Source organism: Electrophorus electricus, chromosome 14 (genome assembly GCF_013358815.1).
Source record: "Electrophorus electricus isolate fEleEle1 chromosome 14, fEleEle1.pri, whole genome shotgun sequence".
NCBI classification, from domain to species: Eukaryota; Metazoa; Chordata; class Actinopteri; order Gymnotiformes; family Gymnotidae; genus Electrophorus; species Electrophorus electricus.
In genome coordinates this window covers 11,659,224-11,675,609 of record NC_049548.1, presented here as the reverse complement: position 1 = coordinate 11,675,609, position 16,386 = coordinate 11,659,224, and the positions used below count along the sequence as shown (strand labels likewise).

The following is a 16,386-nucleotide window of genomic DNA, read 5'->3' as shown; positions in this document are numbered from 1 at the left end:
CGCATGGCACACGGAGTCCGCCCTGTTTACAACCGCAAACGCAAAGCTGTCAAATGTGTGACACAGCCTAGGGACGGTGGATAGTAGTCAGGACGCAATGATTTACAGCAAATATCCAAATACAGAAAAGGCCTGGACACCCTTCAAAGACTCAAGTAAAAGAAACCACCTCCTGACACCTACCGTTAATGCTTTAAATTCTCTCGAATGAGATATCTGGTGAGTATGAGCTAGCGAAATTCTTTTTCTTATAGAGCATCAGCTCACAATAGGTAATGTTAAGTTACCTATTATGCTAACTATACAGCTAGCTAGCTAAATAATAAGACTTGTATTTGCATTAAAAAACTAGATTTTGTTAAATATGTAAATAAATATTACTGAGCCAAGTATATGTTTTGCGACAGCTGAGATTAGGTGTAGCTAACGTTATTGATGGGTAGCTAGGTTAGCTACTTGTGGTGCCCAGCCAGTTAGCAAGCTAGCTAACATAGGTAACCTGGCTAGCCAACATTGGCTTGGTAACCCCAGGTGTTTGCTGTTGCAGGATAACCAGCTAAACCAATAACGTTTGTTGATTTAGTGATAAGGGCATTATTGCTCACTCAGGTTGCGGGCTTTGTAGAAAATGAGGCTTGCTGGCGGATTAAGTTAACTATGTGTTTGTAATCTTAGTTGTCATTCAGAACTGTTCTCCACGTTGGCACATATAACTAGTTATGTCACGCCGTTCAATTAAACTAGCTAAGATACAGTGGCCGAGAACTGCTTGTTTAGCATGCCGACTTGCCGAAACGTGTTGTGTGTCTTGAAATAGTGTTTGCAATCTCAATCGTATGAGAAACATTTTTTACATTTTTAAAAATGTGAGAAAATACATTTGTGTCATGTTTGCGTTGTTTTAATTACAGATAAGGAATATATAACTTAATTGAACATGGGGGTGAATCTAAGTGTTTTTTTGTTTTTTTTTATGTCCATATGCTTGTTCAAAAATAAAATTCATTTTATATGATCATGTCCAATCACTTGTGCTAGTTTGGAGACAAGTTAGTTTATAAGATCCTCTTCTGAGCCCCTAACATGCATGGGTTACGTGATGGATTTCACTCAGTGCTTAGATTGTGTGACATATTAGAACCATGATATTTTCGCTCAGTGGGACAGGACTAAACTTTTTGGCGAGGACACATTGTGATATTACACCACTGAACAGAAGCTGAAGTCCTTTTGGTTAAAACATTGCATTAAAACTCTCTTGAGTGTGTAAGTATATGTGGGAGTTTCATGTTTTTCCTGTAATATTTTACCCTGCACCTTGTGAGATTTTGGTGTGTGCAAACAGTATACAACATAATTGCTACAGCCCTGTGTAATATCACTTAAATGTCAAATTATTCAAAACTGTATCTCCTCTTAATAACTGCATTATTTCAGAGTTGACTAATATAGTATTTTCTCTTCTAGATAATCAAAAATAAATACTTTAGAAAGACTGTATTAAATATACAGGCCCCAAAGTAGAAATCTATTGCAACAAAAACTAATAAACCTGTGATCTCTGACACACAAGTTAGAAAACCTGTGATCATTGAAAGAAAATTAGTATACCCATGTTTTCAAATTAGCATAATTCTCTAAACATGGTTATTAAATGAAATTTGAACAGCAGAATTTCTGAATTTTGGATCTATGATTGTGAAACTTCACAAAGATGGAAAAGGACACAGGAAGATCTATCACCAATTAAAATCAGTTGAAACACAGTTGTAGCAATAATCAGGAGGTATAGCAAAAGCTATAGTACCACTAACCAAGACTATAGAGACTGTCCTAGTAAAATGACGCCACAGACAGTGTGCTACTTGCACAGTCTAGCTCTGAAAAACGCAAGGGCAAGTGCTTGGCACAGGGGCTATCAGAGTTTCTCTAACAGCTCAGACAGTGCAAAGGACATTACATAAAGTCATTCTCTGTGGACAGCATCCAAGAAAAAAATCTTGCTTGCTCATTGGCACAGAACTGCAATATTAAAGTTTGCATGAAACATGAACATGGTCAGAAGCCTGAAGAATATTGGGAGCACATTCTTTGGTCAGATGAGACCAATATAAACTTGTTCAGCATGTTTGTGACATCATTGTGTGTGTGCATATGTGTGTGTGTGTGTGTGTGTGTGGGGGGGGGGGGGGGGGGGTGATATGGGGCTGCATGAATGCAAATGTCTTGAGGAGATGATGGTATCATCAATGCCTGTGGATATAGAAAAATTATGGCTGAGGGATGACTGTCATTCACCAGAAGATTGGCAGAAGAGGAATGTTACAGCATGATAATAATCCAAAGCTCAATGACAAAATCAAACAAGATTTTCTAAAGATGAACAAAGTGAAAAGATGAAAATAAGAGAATCCCTTTGGGGTATTTTTAAATGAAAGGTAGAGCAACACCACCCCTCCACCAAAAAATATCCGGACAAAAAAGGTCTCTGAATAATGACAGAACATCTCATCAGATGTGTGTGCAACCCTGGTATCCTCCATGCTGAGGAGGAGTGAGTCTGTCATCAAAATAAATATGGACATGCAAGGAATTGGGGGGGGATTTTGAATCTCAGTAATGAAAGGTGTACTGACTTCGTGTTTTATTGGTTTCCTACTATGGGGCCTGTATTTTTAATATAGCATTAGTTTTTAATTTTGCATAAGAACAATTATCCTACTATTCAACTATTCAGAAGTAATGCAGAAGTAATCCAGTTTTGTTGTACTTTTATCATATACTGTATAGGCTATGGTGTAGAATTCTTAGGAATAGAGAGGCACAGAAGGCATTGTGGGTAATTTTTTAAAAGAGGACTCATATTTCAGCCTTCTGCAATATCAGTATTGCTTAGGTCAAGACTATAATAATGATTAACAAATGATAGATGATATTTGTATTGGGGAGTTACTGGTGGGGGTAAAGTTCCTGTCCTCTGTGTTCTGTGTAGAAAAGGGTTCAAGGAGTAAACAGACACCACCCTAAGAGAACTACACAAACAGCTGCATATCACATCACCATATCAGTTCAGGGCTAACTCTGGCCCTATTACAAGTGTGTGTGAGAGAGTAAGGGAGAGAGGAGGGGGTAGGAGAAAGAATGAAAGTGTGTGAAAACTTTGTTGTTGGGGTGTGTGCAAACTTAGGAAGTAGACTTAGGAAGTTGTCAGTGTATGTGCATGTGTGGAAATGATTGTTTTGCTTTGGGAGTGGTTGGTTCAAACACAAAAACATATGTTGGTTCAAACACAAAAACACAATATGTCAGGGTTTCTGTTTATGGAGTTAGGGACAGGTCAGAGCATGTGAGAACTGGATTGGTTTGTGGATGTCTTCCAATGATGTAGACTCTAATGGCAGTGTTTTTCAGAGTGGCTATTGATGAAATCTGAGGGAAGGGTGATCTGTTGAGCAACTCCAGGTCCTAGTCTGTTTCCACTAAACCAGTTCTGACACTCTTTATTGTGTAAGAGTTGAGTGGAGGACCATTACCCCATGGAAATGGCTGAAAATTTAGAGTAACCTTATTCGGGCTGATTTTTCTTGACTGAATGGTGTCGAGAACGTTTGTGTAGTCAGGACAGATGGACAGTTCTAGATAACTAATGAGGCAGCACTCAGAGCAATGTCCTAGGCTGTGGACTGAATACAATAAGCATCTGCAATCTCCAAAAAGAATCTGAAATCTTTAGAATCTGTAGACATCTTAAAATTATTAGGCTTTTTGAATACAACATGATTTGAAAAGATGTAAGATCTACCAATGTGGACTTTGTGTCCAAGGTGTTGCTGATGAGGGCATTGTAGTTTTCAGTAGCAGCCTTGCAGGCCATTGGCTTGGCTATCAACATGTTTGGTCAGCAGTTCGAATCTTGGCTAGTATGTGGAGTTTTCAACATGTTTGTCTGTGGTTTAAGTTAAAACAACAGAAACCAGAGTACTGCAGCATGGAGCTTTGTTCTTAAAGTATTCATTTTAACTACACTTTAGCAGGGTCAGTGCTTTCTGTCCTGTTGTGGTTTGGCTTCTCAGAGACTGCAGAGATGGCCAGTTTCCTTTCTCTTTTTTTCAGTTCTTTTTCTTTTTTCTTTTTTTTAATTCAGGTTTTACAGGTTAATCCATATTTTAGGGCCCAATGGCACTCTAATTTAGTTCTGGTTTTAGTCCCTGTGTTCCAAACAAACAGTTGGTTTTACTTTTTGATATCCTAGTTCTGTAGCTGTTCTGTTCATAGGCTGGTAAATAGCTGTTATAAGGTTAGGAAGCCTCAAAACCAGCTGACTAAGTGGAAGTCTTTTCCAGGATTCAGCTCTTGGATTTGTAGTGCTGTAACATGCAGTGCTGCTTGAGGACTGGTCTTTAGATGCATCCTTATGATGTGTCTTTTTGGTATATTGAATAATGGTGGATTTAATTATGCCCTACATGCATTGGATTGAGTTTTCCTTTAGGTTTTTAGAGTCCTTTATCATAGCTCCAAGATTGTCCATACTGCTGAACATTCTCTCTCTCCCCCTCTCCCCCCACGTCCCTTATCCTCAGCTGGCTCTGCAATCCCCATTAAAGAGAGTGTTCTTGGTTGTTAAGTCTAAATGAATTACTTGGTTAAATGCTAAAGGCTTTTCATCAGCAGTGTTATAAAGTCCCTCCACTGAAGTGAGATCTGGCACTGCTTACGTTATAGCCTACACCCTGCTGTGTCAAGCCTGCTGCTCATGGGCTGACTGGCTGCAAGGCTTCAAGCTACACTGAGGAATTGAGGAATTTGAGCAATTGGGGAATTTTTTAGGAATGCAGTCATTGCTCTGGCATCAAGTGGGTTGGTATTGTGTGATTTATTCTTGCTGTAATGAATGTGTTCATCATGCGCTGTTGATGAACACATTTGCTAAAAGTGTGGTCACTTTTACCAAATAAAATACCAACTATTATGTGGGTTGGATGTGCTCATGCAGATGATTTTGATGGTTAGCCTACACAGTTGAAAACCAATTTGAGTGAACACAGATGTCATTATAACGTTACATGAGCTGCACTCTGGTTAATGTGTGTTTCTGCTGCTCTGTATTCCATGTACATGCGTGTGTGCATGTAGTGTGCGCACAGCGTGCTCCGTCTGTCTGAGCTGTGGAATGGCAGGCTCCGGGCCACAGCAGGGCGTGCGGTACTGGAGTGTGAAGCAGGTGGGGCGGTGGCTGCGTGAGGAGGGGTTCTGTGACTACGTGGACCTACTGTGTAACAAACACCGGCTGGACGGCACCAGCCTGCTCACCCTGACCGAGTATGACCTACGCTCACCTCCACTCGAGATCAAGGTGCTTGGGGACATCAAGAGGCTCATGGTGTCTCTGCGCAAGCTGCAAAAACAGAATGCAGATGTGCTAGAGGAGCTGGGCTACGCCTATGATGGACACTCCCCACAAGGAGGCACTGGTAGGTATAAGGAAAAATTTCCCTATTTTCCTTAACCCTGTCCCACTGCTCCCACTGTCTGCCTTGCTTGGGTCTGGTTGTTCCACCTCATGGCCCTGGGGCACTTTATTCAGAGATACATGAGTATATAGAGAGAACAAAATCATTGAATAAGTGGAATTATGTAAATTTGAATAAGTGGAAATATGTAAATGATATAGCAAGCGCAATATTTTCGAATATGACATGATATGCAGATCTAAAATGAGACATTCATCTATTGCCAACTCTGGACCATATTTGACATGGATTATCAACTATCTAAAAATAAACAACAAAACAGCAAAACATGAGAGCAAAAGAAAAAAATGGCACTGCTGATTAAAGGATAGGTTATTTACAGTAAAGGGAGCCACACTGTAGGGAACTAACAGTAGGTTTTAGAAATAACATAAGCTGCATAATAGCTAGTGATTGCACTGATTCAATACCACATATTGGAATTATGTCGATATCAGCAAATAAATTCTGCATTGGATATCAATGAAGAAATTTTTAAGTAAACTGATCCATTACCATCTGAATTTAACTGTAGTGTTTTCCTCACATTAACTACTAACACTATTATGTTTAAATGCAAATATCTATGCAGTCATACACGTCTGGTGATCTCCCTTGCTAACATTCTGATAACGCAGTATGGGGGAACAGGTTATCTGCCCTCTAGTGAGAGCATTTAAATGAGACAAAATATAATTTTAGGACTGTGCACTGCCATGGATCCCTGACCAACGGGGATTTGTTTATTAATCCATTTAAAAATAAAACAAAAAGATGACTTTTCCAGTTTGGCTGTAAAGTAAAGGAAGTTCAGAGTCAGGAAAAGAAGCAGAAACCTGAGACAGTGATCTGGAGAGGAATAAGAATAACCAATAAGTAAAGATCTTTCCTTCTCTAAATCCAGATAGTTAAATACTCTGTGACTTTAGTATATTCAAACTACAAGAAAAAACAGGAAAACTGCAGTTTGTGTTACCCTGCTGAGTTTTAAGGAGGAATGAAAATTTTGAATAAGAAGCTGAAGATTAAGCTACGGTAGCTGTCCATAGATTTTAAGAAAAAGAATAACCACGTAGAAAGAAAAACCATCTTGTGATTGTTATCAGATTAAATTTCTTAGTTTTAAGCAGAGGTCAAGTGAAGACAGACTCATTGTACAGCTAGCCTAGCTCTGTCTGCTAACTTATCCTGGTGTGTATGGGGTGTCTAGTGGTTGGAACAGTGATTTATCACTGAAATTCACAAGAAGACTAATTATAAGATCAATATTAAGTTGATATTAAGTTGAATATTAAGTGGAATTGCAGTTGCAATAAGTTCAGGCAGACGTACTGAGCATAGAGAGAGAGAGAGTGTGTGTGTGAATGCATTTGTGTGTGTTGGAGTACAGCACAGTGTGTACAGTACATCTATTAACCAAGATGATGCCTGTAGAAATAATTCTCACTAAAAGAGACCCTGACTGTTGGGCAATAGAAGGGAAAAACTACTTGCTTTAGTCTTGTAAACAAAGCTTTTTTGGGTTTTTTTTTGTTTTTAAATATATAATTATATTTATATTTATCTGTCATTTCCATGCATTATATCTGTAAACATAGTTTATATATAATATATCTCACCCAAAACAGTTCCCCCAAACAACTGAACCACAGCTCCACAGTGGTTTTTAATGAAAAAATATTGCATTGGTATTGATGTTGGCCGACATTCAGATGCATAATATTGATATTGGATTGGTACAGAACAAATTGGTGTTGTGCCAACTCTTATAATTGCGTTGGTACTGAAATTCAGTTTCCAGCAGTGCTGGGGAGAGGATATTGACACTGTTGAGTAATGCTTTTCATCTGTGAATGACTCTTATCTCACAAATAGCTGAGCAGCTAACACACTGCTTCAGGTGCCATTAGTGAGTGAGTGAAACGTTTGCTGGCTAAACATATAGCACAGAACGTATGTTTACCCCAGTCCTGTCTAACTGGTAGGTGTTAGTGTTCATGCATTTGGAGAGCCATAAATCAGATATTTGCAGTCTATCCTTGGATATCAGGTTTTTGTTTTTGGAACCGAATGAATATCTGGTCTGGCTGGTAGTTCTTATGGTTCAGCCTCGATAATGAGTGGTAATTGCCCATGATTAAATTTGATCTTGTCTGGCTAGTAGTTCTTAAGATCTCAGCCTCGGTAAAGAGTGGTAGTTGGCTATGATTAAATCTGTGTTAAGTGGACAATTATAAATAAATAACAACATTGCCTATACCTGGTACAGGTTTATAATTTCCGAATAACTGTTTGCTAACAGCCTCATGTTGTTCAGAAGGAGGACTTTCATAAAACAGGTGTATATTGGCATGGCCCTGTACAAACTTTGAGAAAATCTGATGACGTCTAAGGACTGTTGTGAGCTCATAATTGGGGTATTAGAACACAACTTGTTGTGTACTGTATGCTATAGTAGTTTTAGCTCTAAGCTAGTCCCAGTAAAGTGACAGTGTGTGAGGTTGTCTTTGTTGTATGTAGTCAGTGATGTAGGCATGTCTGTGTGCGTGTCTGTCTGTGTGCGTGTTTGTGTGTGTGTGCTCAGGTCCAGAGTGGCTATGTAATGGAGACTCTGTGCGGGACTGTGACAGTGTGGCTGATGCCCTCGTGGCAGAACAGTGCCAGTACAGCAATGGCAAGCACAAGCACCTGACACGACGTCTGGACCCAGAGTACTGGAAAACAGCCCTCAGTTCTATCTATGTCGTCCTCGTTTTTGGTTTCACCTCCTTCGTTATGGTGATTGTGCATGAGCGTGTTCCAGACATGCGCACCTACCCTCCACTGCCTGACATTTTCCTGGACAGGTAAGTGGGTAACCTGGGTGGGCAAGAAGTTAACCTGAGAGGGTGAGTGAGTAACCTGGGTGGGTGTGAGGGTTTTACAGAGCATAGAACGGCAATCCAGCACAAAACCTGTATTTGCTCCTAGTGGTGGAAACATTAGCCACAGCAGTCTGTTCCAATTACACTTCTAATGTTTTTAACATTAGAAATTGTGTATCAGTGTGCTACATAGTTTGTATTTGTATGTGAAATCAAAACTGTTTCTGTCTGGTCTATTGCTACAGGACAGGAACATTGTTATAAAATAATACTATAAATTCCTTTGCATTAATTTGCTTTTTAATAATTGTGGTTTCTGATAAAAATTACTGCAAGTTGTTAAAAGGTGGATGTTCTCCTTTTGGAATTTGGAACTGTCCCTGATCTAACACAATGCTGTGCTTCATCATAGATAGTTCCAACGCCTGTACTGACATGAATGCTTGATGAATTTCACTACTTTGCATTTGTCTGTGTACTCTTAGTCATAATCACAAGGTTGACATTTGTTGGTTACATTTGCTGATTGGCTAACCACACACACACACACACACACACACACACACACACACACACACACAGTAGGACAGTCCTTCAGTCAAGAAACAACATTAAGCAAACACCATTAAAAACCATCACTAAAAAGGCTCTGTAATATGAGAATAAATGGAAAAACAATCATTTGTAGGCCAAAGCAGTTGAATGCTGCTTGTATTGATGGACTGTACAAAGTAGCCGATGCAATGTTGAAGAAAAAGCTTGATGGACTTCTGTAGTCAGTTTGTGAGTAACATTTAGTTCAACAGTGCAGAGGTGAAATTGTGTGGAAACTGAGAGATGGGTGCAGAGGCAGGTGGTGGGAGAGGGGGAAACAGACCTGTTAGTCAGCGACCTAGCATCTGCTAGTCAGCAGGCTTTCTCACAGGAACACACAGTTTGATTAAAAGGTATTTTTGTTTCTGTTGTGGTACCACAAAACTAATATCACTTTGTCAACCTGTGTTGTTCACAACATGAGAGATTACGAAACAGGACATGAGTCGTTAGCATATCATTGACAGCATCTTTCTGTGAGAGTTATCTGTGCTCAGATGAATAGTATTCAGACACACTACTGTCTCTTCCTAGATTTGCATGCAAAATATTCACAAAAAGATGGAAAGCCCCTGCACAATATGCCTTAATTACGCTCTGCCGTGCATTAACACTAGTGTGTTTATATTACTACATGGTGCAATATACCCATATATTTAACCCCACTGTTGAACTCTTAAAGTGTCATGGTTGAAGATTGGTCTGCATTATTTTAACCAAAAATGAGGTTTGTTCGAGTGCTAGAGTGCTCAGTGTCTCTGTAGAGCGGATTAACAATTTTCCTTCTTTCTACAGTGTACCCAGAATTCCCTGGGCCTTTGCCATGGGTGAGGCATGTGGAGTCATCCTTTGTAATATCTGGCTACTTGTACTGCTACTACACAAACACAGGTAAACACACAGCATACACTCACAATCCCTCACACAATGCACACACATTGTTGACATACATGTCTGGCAGTCACAATACATCTTTTTCATGAGGGTGAGTATGTGTGCAAAGATGAACAAGTCTGCAAGTGTGTGCGTATCCATGTGTCTGCAGGTGTTGTTTTTGTACGTGTGTGTGGGTGGGGGGTGGTGCGCAAGATAGTGAGGATTATGTAAGCGCCTTTGCTCTTGCACATTTGGATTGGTATACACCAGCTGTGTGTGTGCGCGTGCGTGTGTGTGTGTGTGTGTGTGTTTTCCCTGTGCCTTCCTGTGTCTTTCTGTTATTGAAATTCTGTTGAGAGGTGAGAAGTGACCCTGTAAGAGGGTGAAAGGCATGGTGAGGAAGATTCAGCTGGAGAGAACAGAGAATCCAACAAGCCCACTAAGGAAACTTCAGGCCTGCAGGTTTAGATCACATCCTGGCTTTGGCTAGAATGATGTATGCAATAAGCTACCTCCTGGGAGTGGAGGGCCTGTAGTGTGGAGCTCCACACTACAGTGACTGGGGACCCTACAGCCTGGTAACATTCTGCTGACATCACTGAGTTTTAAATGCCCCACTTAAGATGGCCTGCTAGTCACTGCACACAGCCCTGAGAGTCCATCTCTCCTCCCTACTGGTCCATGTCTAGGTGCTTATTTTGAAAGGTCTAGTTTTAAATATAGCAGAATGAGAATGCAAGGGAGGGGAGAAAAAGAGCAAGGGAGGGGAAGTTTTCTAGTCTAAATGATTGTAGGAATATGGGTGATCTGTAAAGGTCATGTTCTGAATTCTATAGATCATGTTTTAAATTCTAAATGATCCCTTTCTCTGTGTATGTGTGTGTTCATACACCTGTGCATGTGCATGTGTGTATAGGTCCATACTTCTGAGACGGTTGTGTAGTCTGATGGGAACAGTGTTCATGCTGCGCTGTGTCACCATGTTTGTCACCTCACTCTCAGTACCTGGCCAACACCTGCAGTGCACTGGGAAGGTAAATACAGGAATAAATGCACAGACTAATTTCCAGGAGAATACCTGCAGTTTAGCAGGGGAATAGTAAAAGACTTAAAGAGTAAAAGCTTTGGTTAGTGAGCAGCACTTTAAATATGAAAGAACATACCATATTTGTCAATTATTAAGTTGTGTTTGCATATGCATGCATGTGTGTGTGTGTGCGTGCATTATAGATATACGGTGATATTTGGGCGAAGCTGCAGAGAGCAGTCGCCATATGGAGTGGCTTTGGCATGACCCTGACAGGAGTGCACACCTGCGGGGATTACATGTTCAGCGGGCACACTGTGGTCCTCACCATGCTCAACTTCTTTGTCACTGAATGTGAGTAACACAACTTCTTGAGCATGCATGCGCCAGCAGAGACACTTTAGTGTGTGGAAAATATCTAAAAATAACTAAATGTGTTATCCACATACAAAGAAGTCCAGAAAGGACATGAGAAAGCAACTTTTGTTACCAACTAATTCAAGACCATGACTTATTTTTCTTGTGATCTCAACAAAAGTTGCTTTTTCAAGGGCACAACTTGCTTTCCTCATGGTCTTAAAATGCATAATTAGGAATACAAGCTCTAACTCATGGATGAGTGCATGCGTTTTTACGTTAATCAGGGACTGACACAACAGGAAACACAGTCAAAGCTGCTCACACATTCTCAATTAACAGAAATAAAGAAAATTCCTTTTCTCTGTTTACAAGTCTAATAAATTTCCACGTTTACCACCTTAGTTACTGGTGCTGGATTATTTGTAATATTATGGTATGTGTATTATTAACATGATTTCAAAGACTTTATCATGTTAATACATGTGTGATAATATTGTAAATAATAAGATATATGTGAAACGATATTATATATTATGAGTGTCATTCGGACTGGATAAATGTGGTCGGATTGTTACAAGGAGAGTAACAGTTATGACTGAGGGGATCGTACTACTGGAAAGTAACATACCAGATGTTGAGGGCAGCTACAAGTACCTTGGAATCCCACAGGCAATGGGAATCATGACGAGGCCACAAGGAAAACAGCTATAGCCACAAAGAGTGAGGCAAGTCTTGCAAAGTCAAGCTGAATGGGAGAAACCTATTAACACCCACGCTCTTCCAGCTATCAGATATCCCACTGGCATAATCAGCTTGCCAAAGTGGGAGATAGAAGCCACTGACATCAAGACAGGGAAACTACTTAAAATGCCTGGAGGGTTTCATCCCAAATCAGCAACTCTGAGACTGAGACCAAGCGGAAGGAGAGGGGCCAAGGATTAATGAGCATCAGAACCACTAAACAGGATGAAACAACCAAGATTCAAGCGTACACCAGGATGATGAAGTGTTTACTGAGTACCTCAGATAGCAAAAAGCCAGGAAGGATGGAAATGAGGAGGAGCAGGAAACATCATGGGAGGAAAAACCCCTGTACAGTATGCATCACTGGCAGATAGTGGAAATGGCTGATATGGTGAGATCCTACCAATGGCAGGAAAAGGGTGGGTTGAAAGACTGCATGGAGACACTAATCATGGCATCACAGGAACAAGCTCTGAATACAAGATCAATAGAGCCTGGGATCTACCATGCCAGGCAGGACCCCAGATGTAGGCTGTAAAGATGCCCCTGATACAGTCCAGCACATAACAGTGGGATGCAAGATGCTAGCATGCAGGACGCTCATGGAACGCCATAACCAAGTGGCTAGGTAGAGTATACATACTATGTTCCCATCTTGAGAACAACTAAGATACTACACAAGAATCTCAAGCTCCCAGGCCTTTGGTAGAGAACCCAAGCTTGAAGGAAAAAAAGACTGCCCGGATGGGGAGTAGGGAGGTTTTTTTGTTTGTTTGTTTTTTAAATGTATAATACAGGCTGCAATCTACCACACAATTTACATTCACAGCATTTAGCAGATGCTCTTATCCAGAGCGACTTAGAAAAGTGCTTTGTCATTTACTCACCGAATACATCTTAGCCAGTACAGTAGGTAGGTACACTACAGGAGGTTAGAGTCCAATATACCAATGAACTAGAATACTCTTGACATACAGGGATCAGTGCTGATACCTAGAAGTGCCAAACACTTAATCTGTATCTCAGAAAGCGTTAAGTGCAATAAACAATAAGTACTAGTTTGTTAGTCAGCATCGGTGTAATAAACAATACCGTACAATAAGTATTAGTTTCAGTTAGTCAACATAGAAGCACGCTCAGTGGTCATTTATATATTCCACAAATAGATAGGTCTTCAATCTTCTTAGGAGAAGACCAGCAAGTAGTGAGTTGCAGTAGATGCCAGTATAATATCTCATTCATAATTATTGTTAAAACTAGCATATGGTAACACCTCTAGACCCAGTAAACCGTATTCTTATTACAAATTAATTGTTGAAAAATGACATGATGGTGATTCAGATGTAATGAAAATCTCTATACACTGATGTACTGAGAATCTCTATACACTGCCATAGTTTGCATAAGCTCTCCCCTTTCCAAAATTACATTTCTTGCGTCTTTAAGGTTCTGTTAGGCCTTAGCTTACCTGAAAATAATTTAAAGTGTAAAAACAACCATTTGGTATCTTAAGATCACAAGAAAAATAAGTTGTGAATTCAGTAACAGTACAGAAATAATAAGTAGCTCGTGACCTTTCTGGGCTTCTGTAAAATTCTTTGTAGACATATAACAGTTGGTAAATAATACAGTGCCTCTTGCGATCGTGTCTAGCTGTAGTTGGATTGTAAATTCTGAATCTGAGTGTTTGATTAATATTGTGGATGTTTCTGTATTTGATGGAGTTGTTTTTTCTGTCTCACTATTGGATTAATAATATTGATTCCAAAGTCTTTGATAGGTGGTGTTGCTGTCATTGCTTTAGTGTTGGTGTTTGTCTCCTGTAGACACTCCGAGGAGCTGGAACTTCATTCACACACTCTCCTGGGTGCTCAACCTGTTTGGCATCTTCTTCATCCTGGCTGCTCATGAGCATTACTCCATCGATGTCTTCATCGCCTTCTACATCACCACACGTCTCTTCCTGTATTACCACACGCTGGCCAACACGCGCGCCTACCAGCACAGTCGCCGTGCTCGTATCTGGTTCCCCATGTTCTCTTTCTTTGAGTGCAACGTTAATGGCCCTGTGCCCAACGAGTATTGCTGGCCCTTCTCTAGACCAGCCTTCCTCAGGAGACTCATCGGCTAAACACACACATAAACACATCATCACACGCAAACACAAAACACACACACGTTCATGCACAGGCTAACTCACTCTCTGACTACTCATTTGAGTTGTACATTGTGAGGATAGAGATACTATCTTAATCATTATAAGCATTTGTTGCCATTTTGGCATGAATCTTTTTCTCTCACTGTCATAGTGGCCAGCAAAATGTTTTGTTCTCTATCTCACTCACCCACTCCTCTCAGACACACACACCCACAAACGCACACAAAACTGTTGATTGTCTGCAAGTTGGAAAATAAGGTTGGAGTCTTCCCACTGTTTTGTGCACACTGCAACTTGGAGGCTGTGTGTGTGTGTGTGTGTGTGTGTGTGTGTGTGTGTGTGTGTGTGTGTGTGTGTGTGTGTGTGTGTGTGTGTGTGTAAATATATATATATATAAACACTAAACATACTAATTTAAAAAACAGTGACAGGTAGGGCAAAAGTTCAGTCTGAACTGCATGACAATATTTGCAGTTTTCATTTTTCTAGATCCTAAAGGTTAGGTTGTCTAGTTTAACAGATAAAGGTACAATATTTTTCTGTTCACTCTTAGTAGAATATTGAAGTTGCATATGTGCTAATGTTTTATTCCAATGTGTACGTTGTTAATGAAAGATGCTAAATTTGAAGCATTTTTCAAGTTTTGCTACTATAAAACCCTAACCCTAACCCTGGGACTGGGACAACTTTATGCCACAGATCTTACACGGAGTACATTTTAAGAGAAAAAAATATATATAACTAGTGGTGGGGTGACCGTGCAGGTTAATTATAGTTGCCATGTTACACTGAAATGTGACTAGCAGGGTTGTAAACCTAAAAACAAATGCAGAAAATCAAAAATTGTTAACTGAACATTAAGTATATTTCAAACAACAAATCTGATAAATACATTTTACCGATCATTATATGAAAATAAAAATTAATGGAGGTGTTAAAATAATATGACAAACACAAAAGCATTAAATTTGTGGCCAGCCCAGTAACCAAAAGCTTGCAGTAACTGTAAACACTTTAACTGTTTTAAAATAATTGATTCCTTGTTTGTCCCAAAGTGATTTCAACCTTGTTTACCAACCTTTTGAAGCAATATGAAACATTAATGCTTCCAGAACTCCTATAGTTTACACTTTCATTGTCTGAGTAATGTTTCTGTCAGCCTTGATCATTTCCATGTGTTTAATTTGTGCGATAAGCCTTTGTACTAAGGATTTGCCATTTTGCTTGGCAGTATTAGACTACCTGCATATGCTTACAAATTATCATTTGTGCAAGATTTTTTTATTTTTATTTTAGGGGGGATGTGGTATTCAGGACACACAGGTTTTTCTCTCCAATTTTTTCTTATCTTTTCAGCCTTGCTGTTATACCATTATGTTTGAGTGAATTATCTGTGATCAGCTGCCAAAATTTGGGATATAAATTGTTGAGTCTCTGTCCTAATTAGCATTCCAAATGCCAACGATATTTCATAGCATGCTTCATCTCTTTAATACACAAGGGTTTTTTTTGTTTTGTTTTTTGGTTTTTTTTGTTTGTTTGTTTTTTTACATTTTTGTGAGATGTGTTAACTCTTGATGTGTTAGTATTTAGAAGGTCTCTTATACGGTCTTAGAATGTTTACAGTTTAACAAAACTCCTTTCTCCCCTAAAGAGGACTATGTTTTCCTCTCATTCTAGCGCGTGACATTAGAGCTGAGCTGACAGGATATAAGGATGGATCATTGGATGTGTGTGCAGTTGTGTACATGCACAAGTGTGTCTATCGATCTCTGATCCTCTTAAAGTGGAAAGTCTGCTGAAGGTTCTAGTGGAGATCCGGTTTGGTTTTTTGCACAGATGTACAGAAATACAATAAGTTAATTTATTTGTTGTAGGTTTGTAAATATACAGGATACAACAAAGTCAACCCCCAACCCCCCAGCCAAAAAAAAAAAAAAAAAGAAGAAGAAGAAAGCACAACAATTACTTGCCTAGTTAATATGTAAGGGAGAAAGTGGACATGTGAGTGCTATTGGGCGCCAATGGACCCTCCCTAATGGATGATCTACATTTGCCAGTTGAAGGAGTCCCACCATTCCTCTAAGCCCTCTGAAGGCTTGGGGTTTAGTTAGGTTGTTGGGGGAGCTCTGACCTCACCCTTGCTGAGTCTCCTTTTGTAGTTACATTCATGTTTGATATGTTGATTGTATGATTCAATATGTTTCTGATATTGCTAATAAAAGTTTAAACTTAATCTTGTAAAGATGC

At 39.7% G+C, this 16,386-nt stretch overlaps 1 protein-coding gene across 1 annotated transcript; it reads left to right on the top strand.

Moving 5' to 3' along the window:
* The first annotated feature begins 38 nt into the window (after positions 1-38).
* Positions 39-16,372, top strand: LOC113576327 (sphingomyelin synthase-related protein 1). The gene is made up of 7 exons (XM_027008332.2): positions 39-219; positions 5,137-5,474; positions 8,098-8,359; positions 9,767-9,862; positions 10,764-10,881; positions 11,078-11,228; positions 13,805-16,372. The coding sequence occupies exons 2-7, from the start codon at positions 5,174-5,176 to the stop codon at positions 14,107-14,109; spliced, it is 1,233 nt and encodes a 410-aa protein (XP_026864133.2). The 5' UTR covers positions 39-219; positions 5,137-5,173; the 3' UTR covers positions 14,110-16,372.
* Positions 16,373-16,386: the final 14 nt, after the last annotated feature.

Coding starts and splice junctions, on each gene's coding strand:
- LOC113576327 (XM_027008332.2), top strand. CDS start 5,174: ATGGCAGGCTCCGGGCCACAGCAGGGCGTGCGGTACTGGAGTGTGAAG. Junction 9,863..10,763: donor CTGCTACTACACAAACACAG/GTAAACACACAG, acceptor ATGTGTGTATAG/GTCCATACTTCTGAGACGGT. Junction 10,882..11,077: donor ACCTGCAGTGCACTGGGAAG/GTAAATACAGGA, acceptor CGTGCATTATAG/ATATACGGTGATATTTGGGC.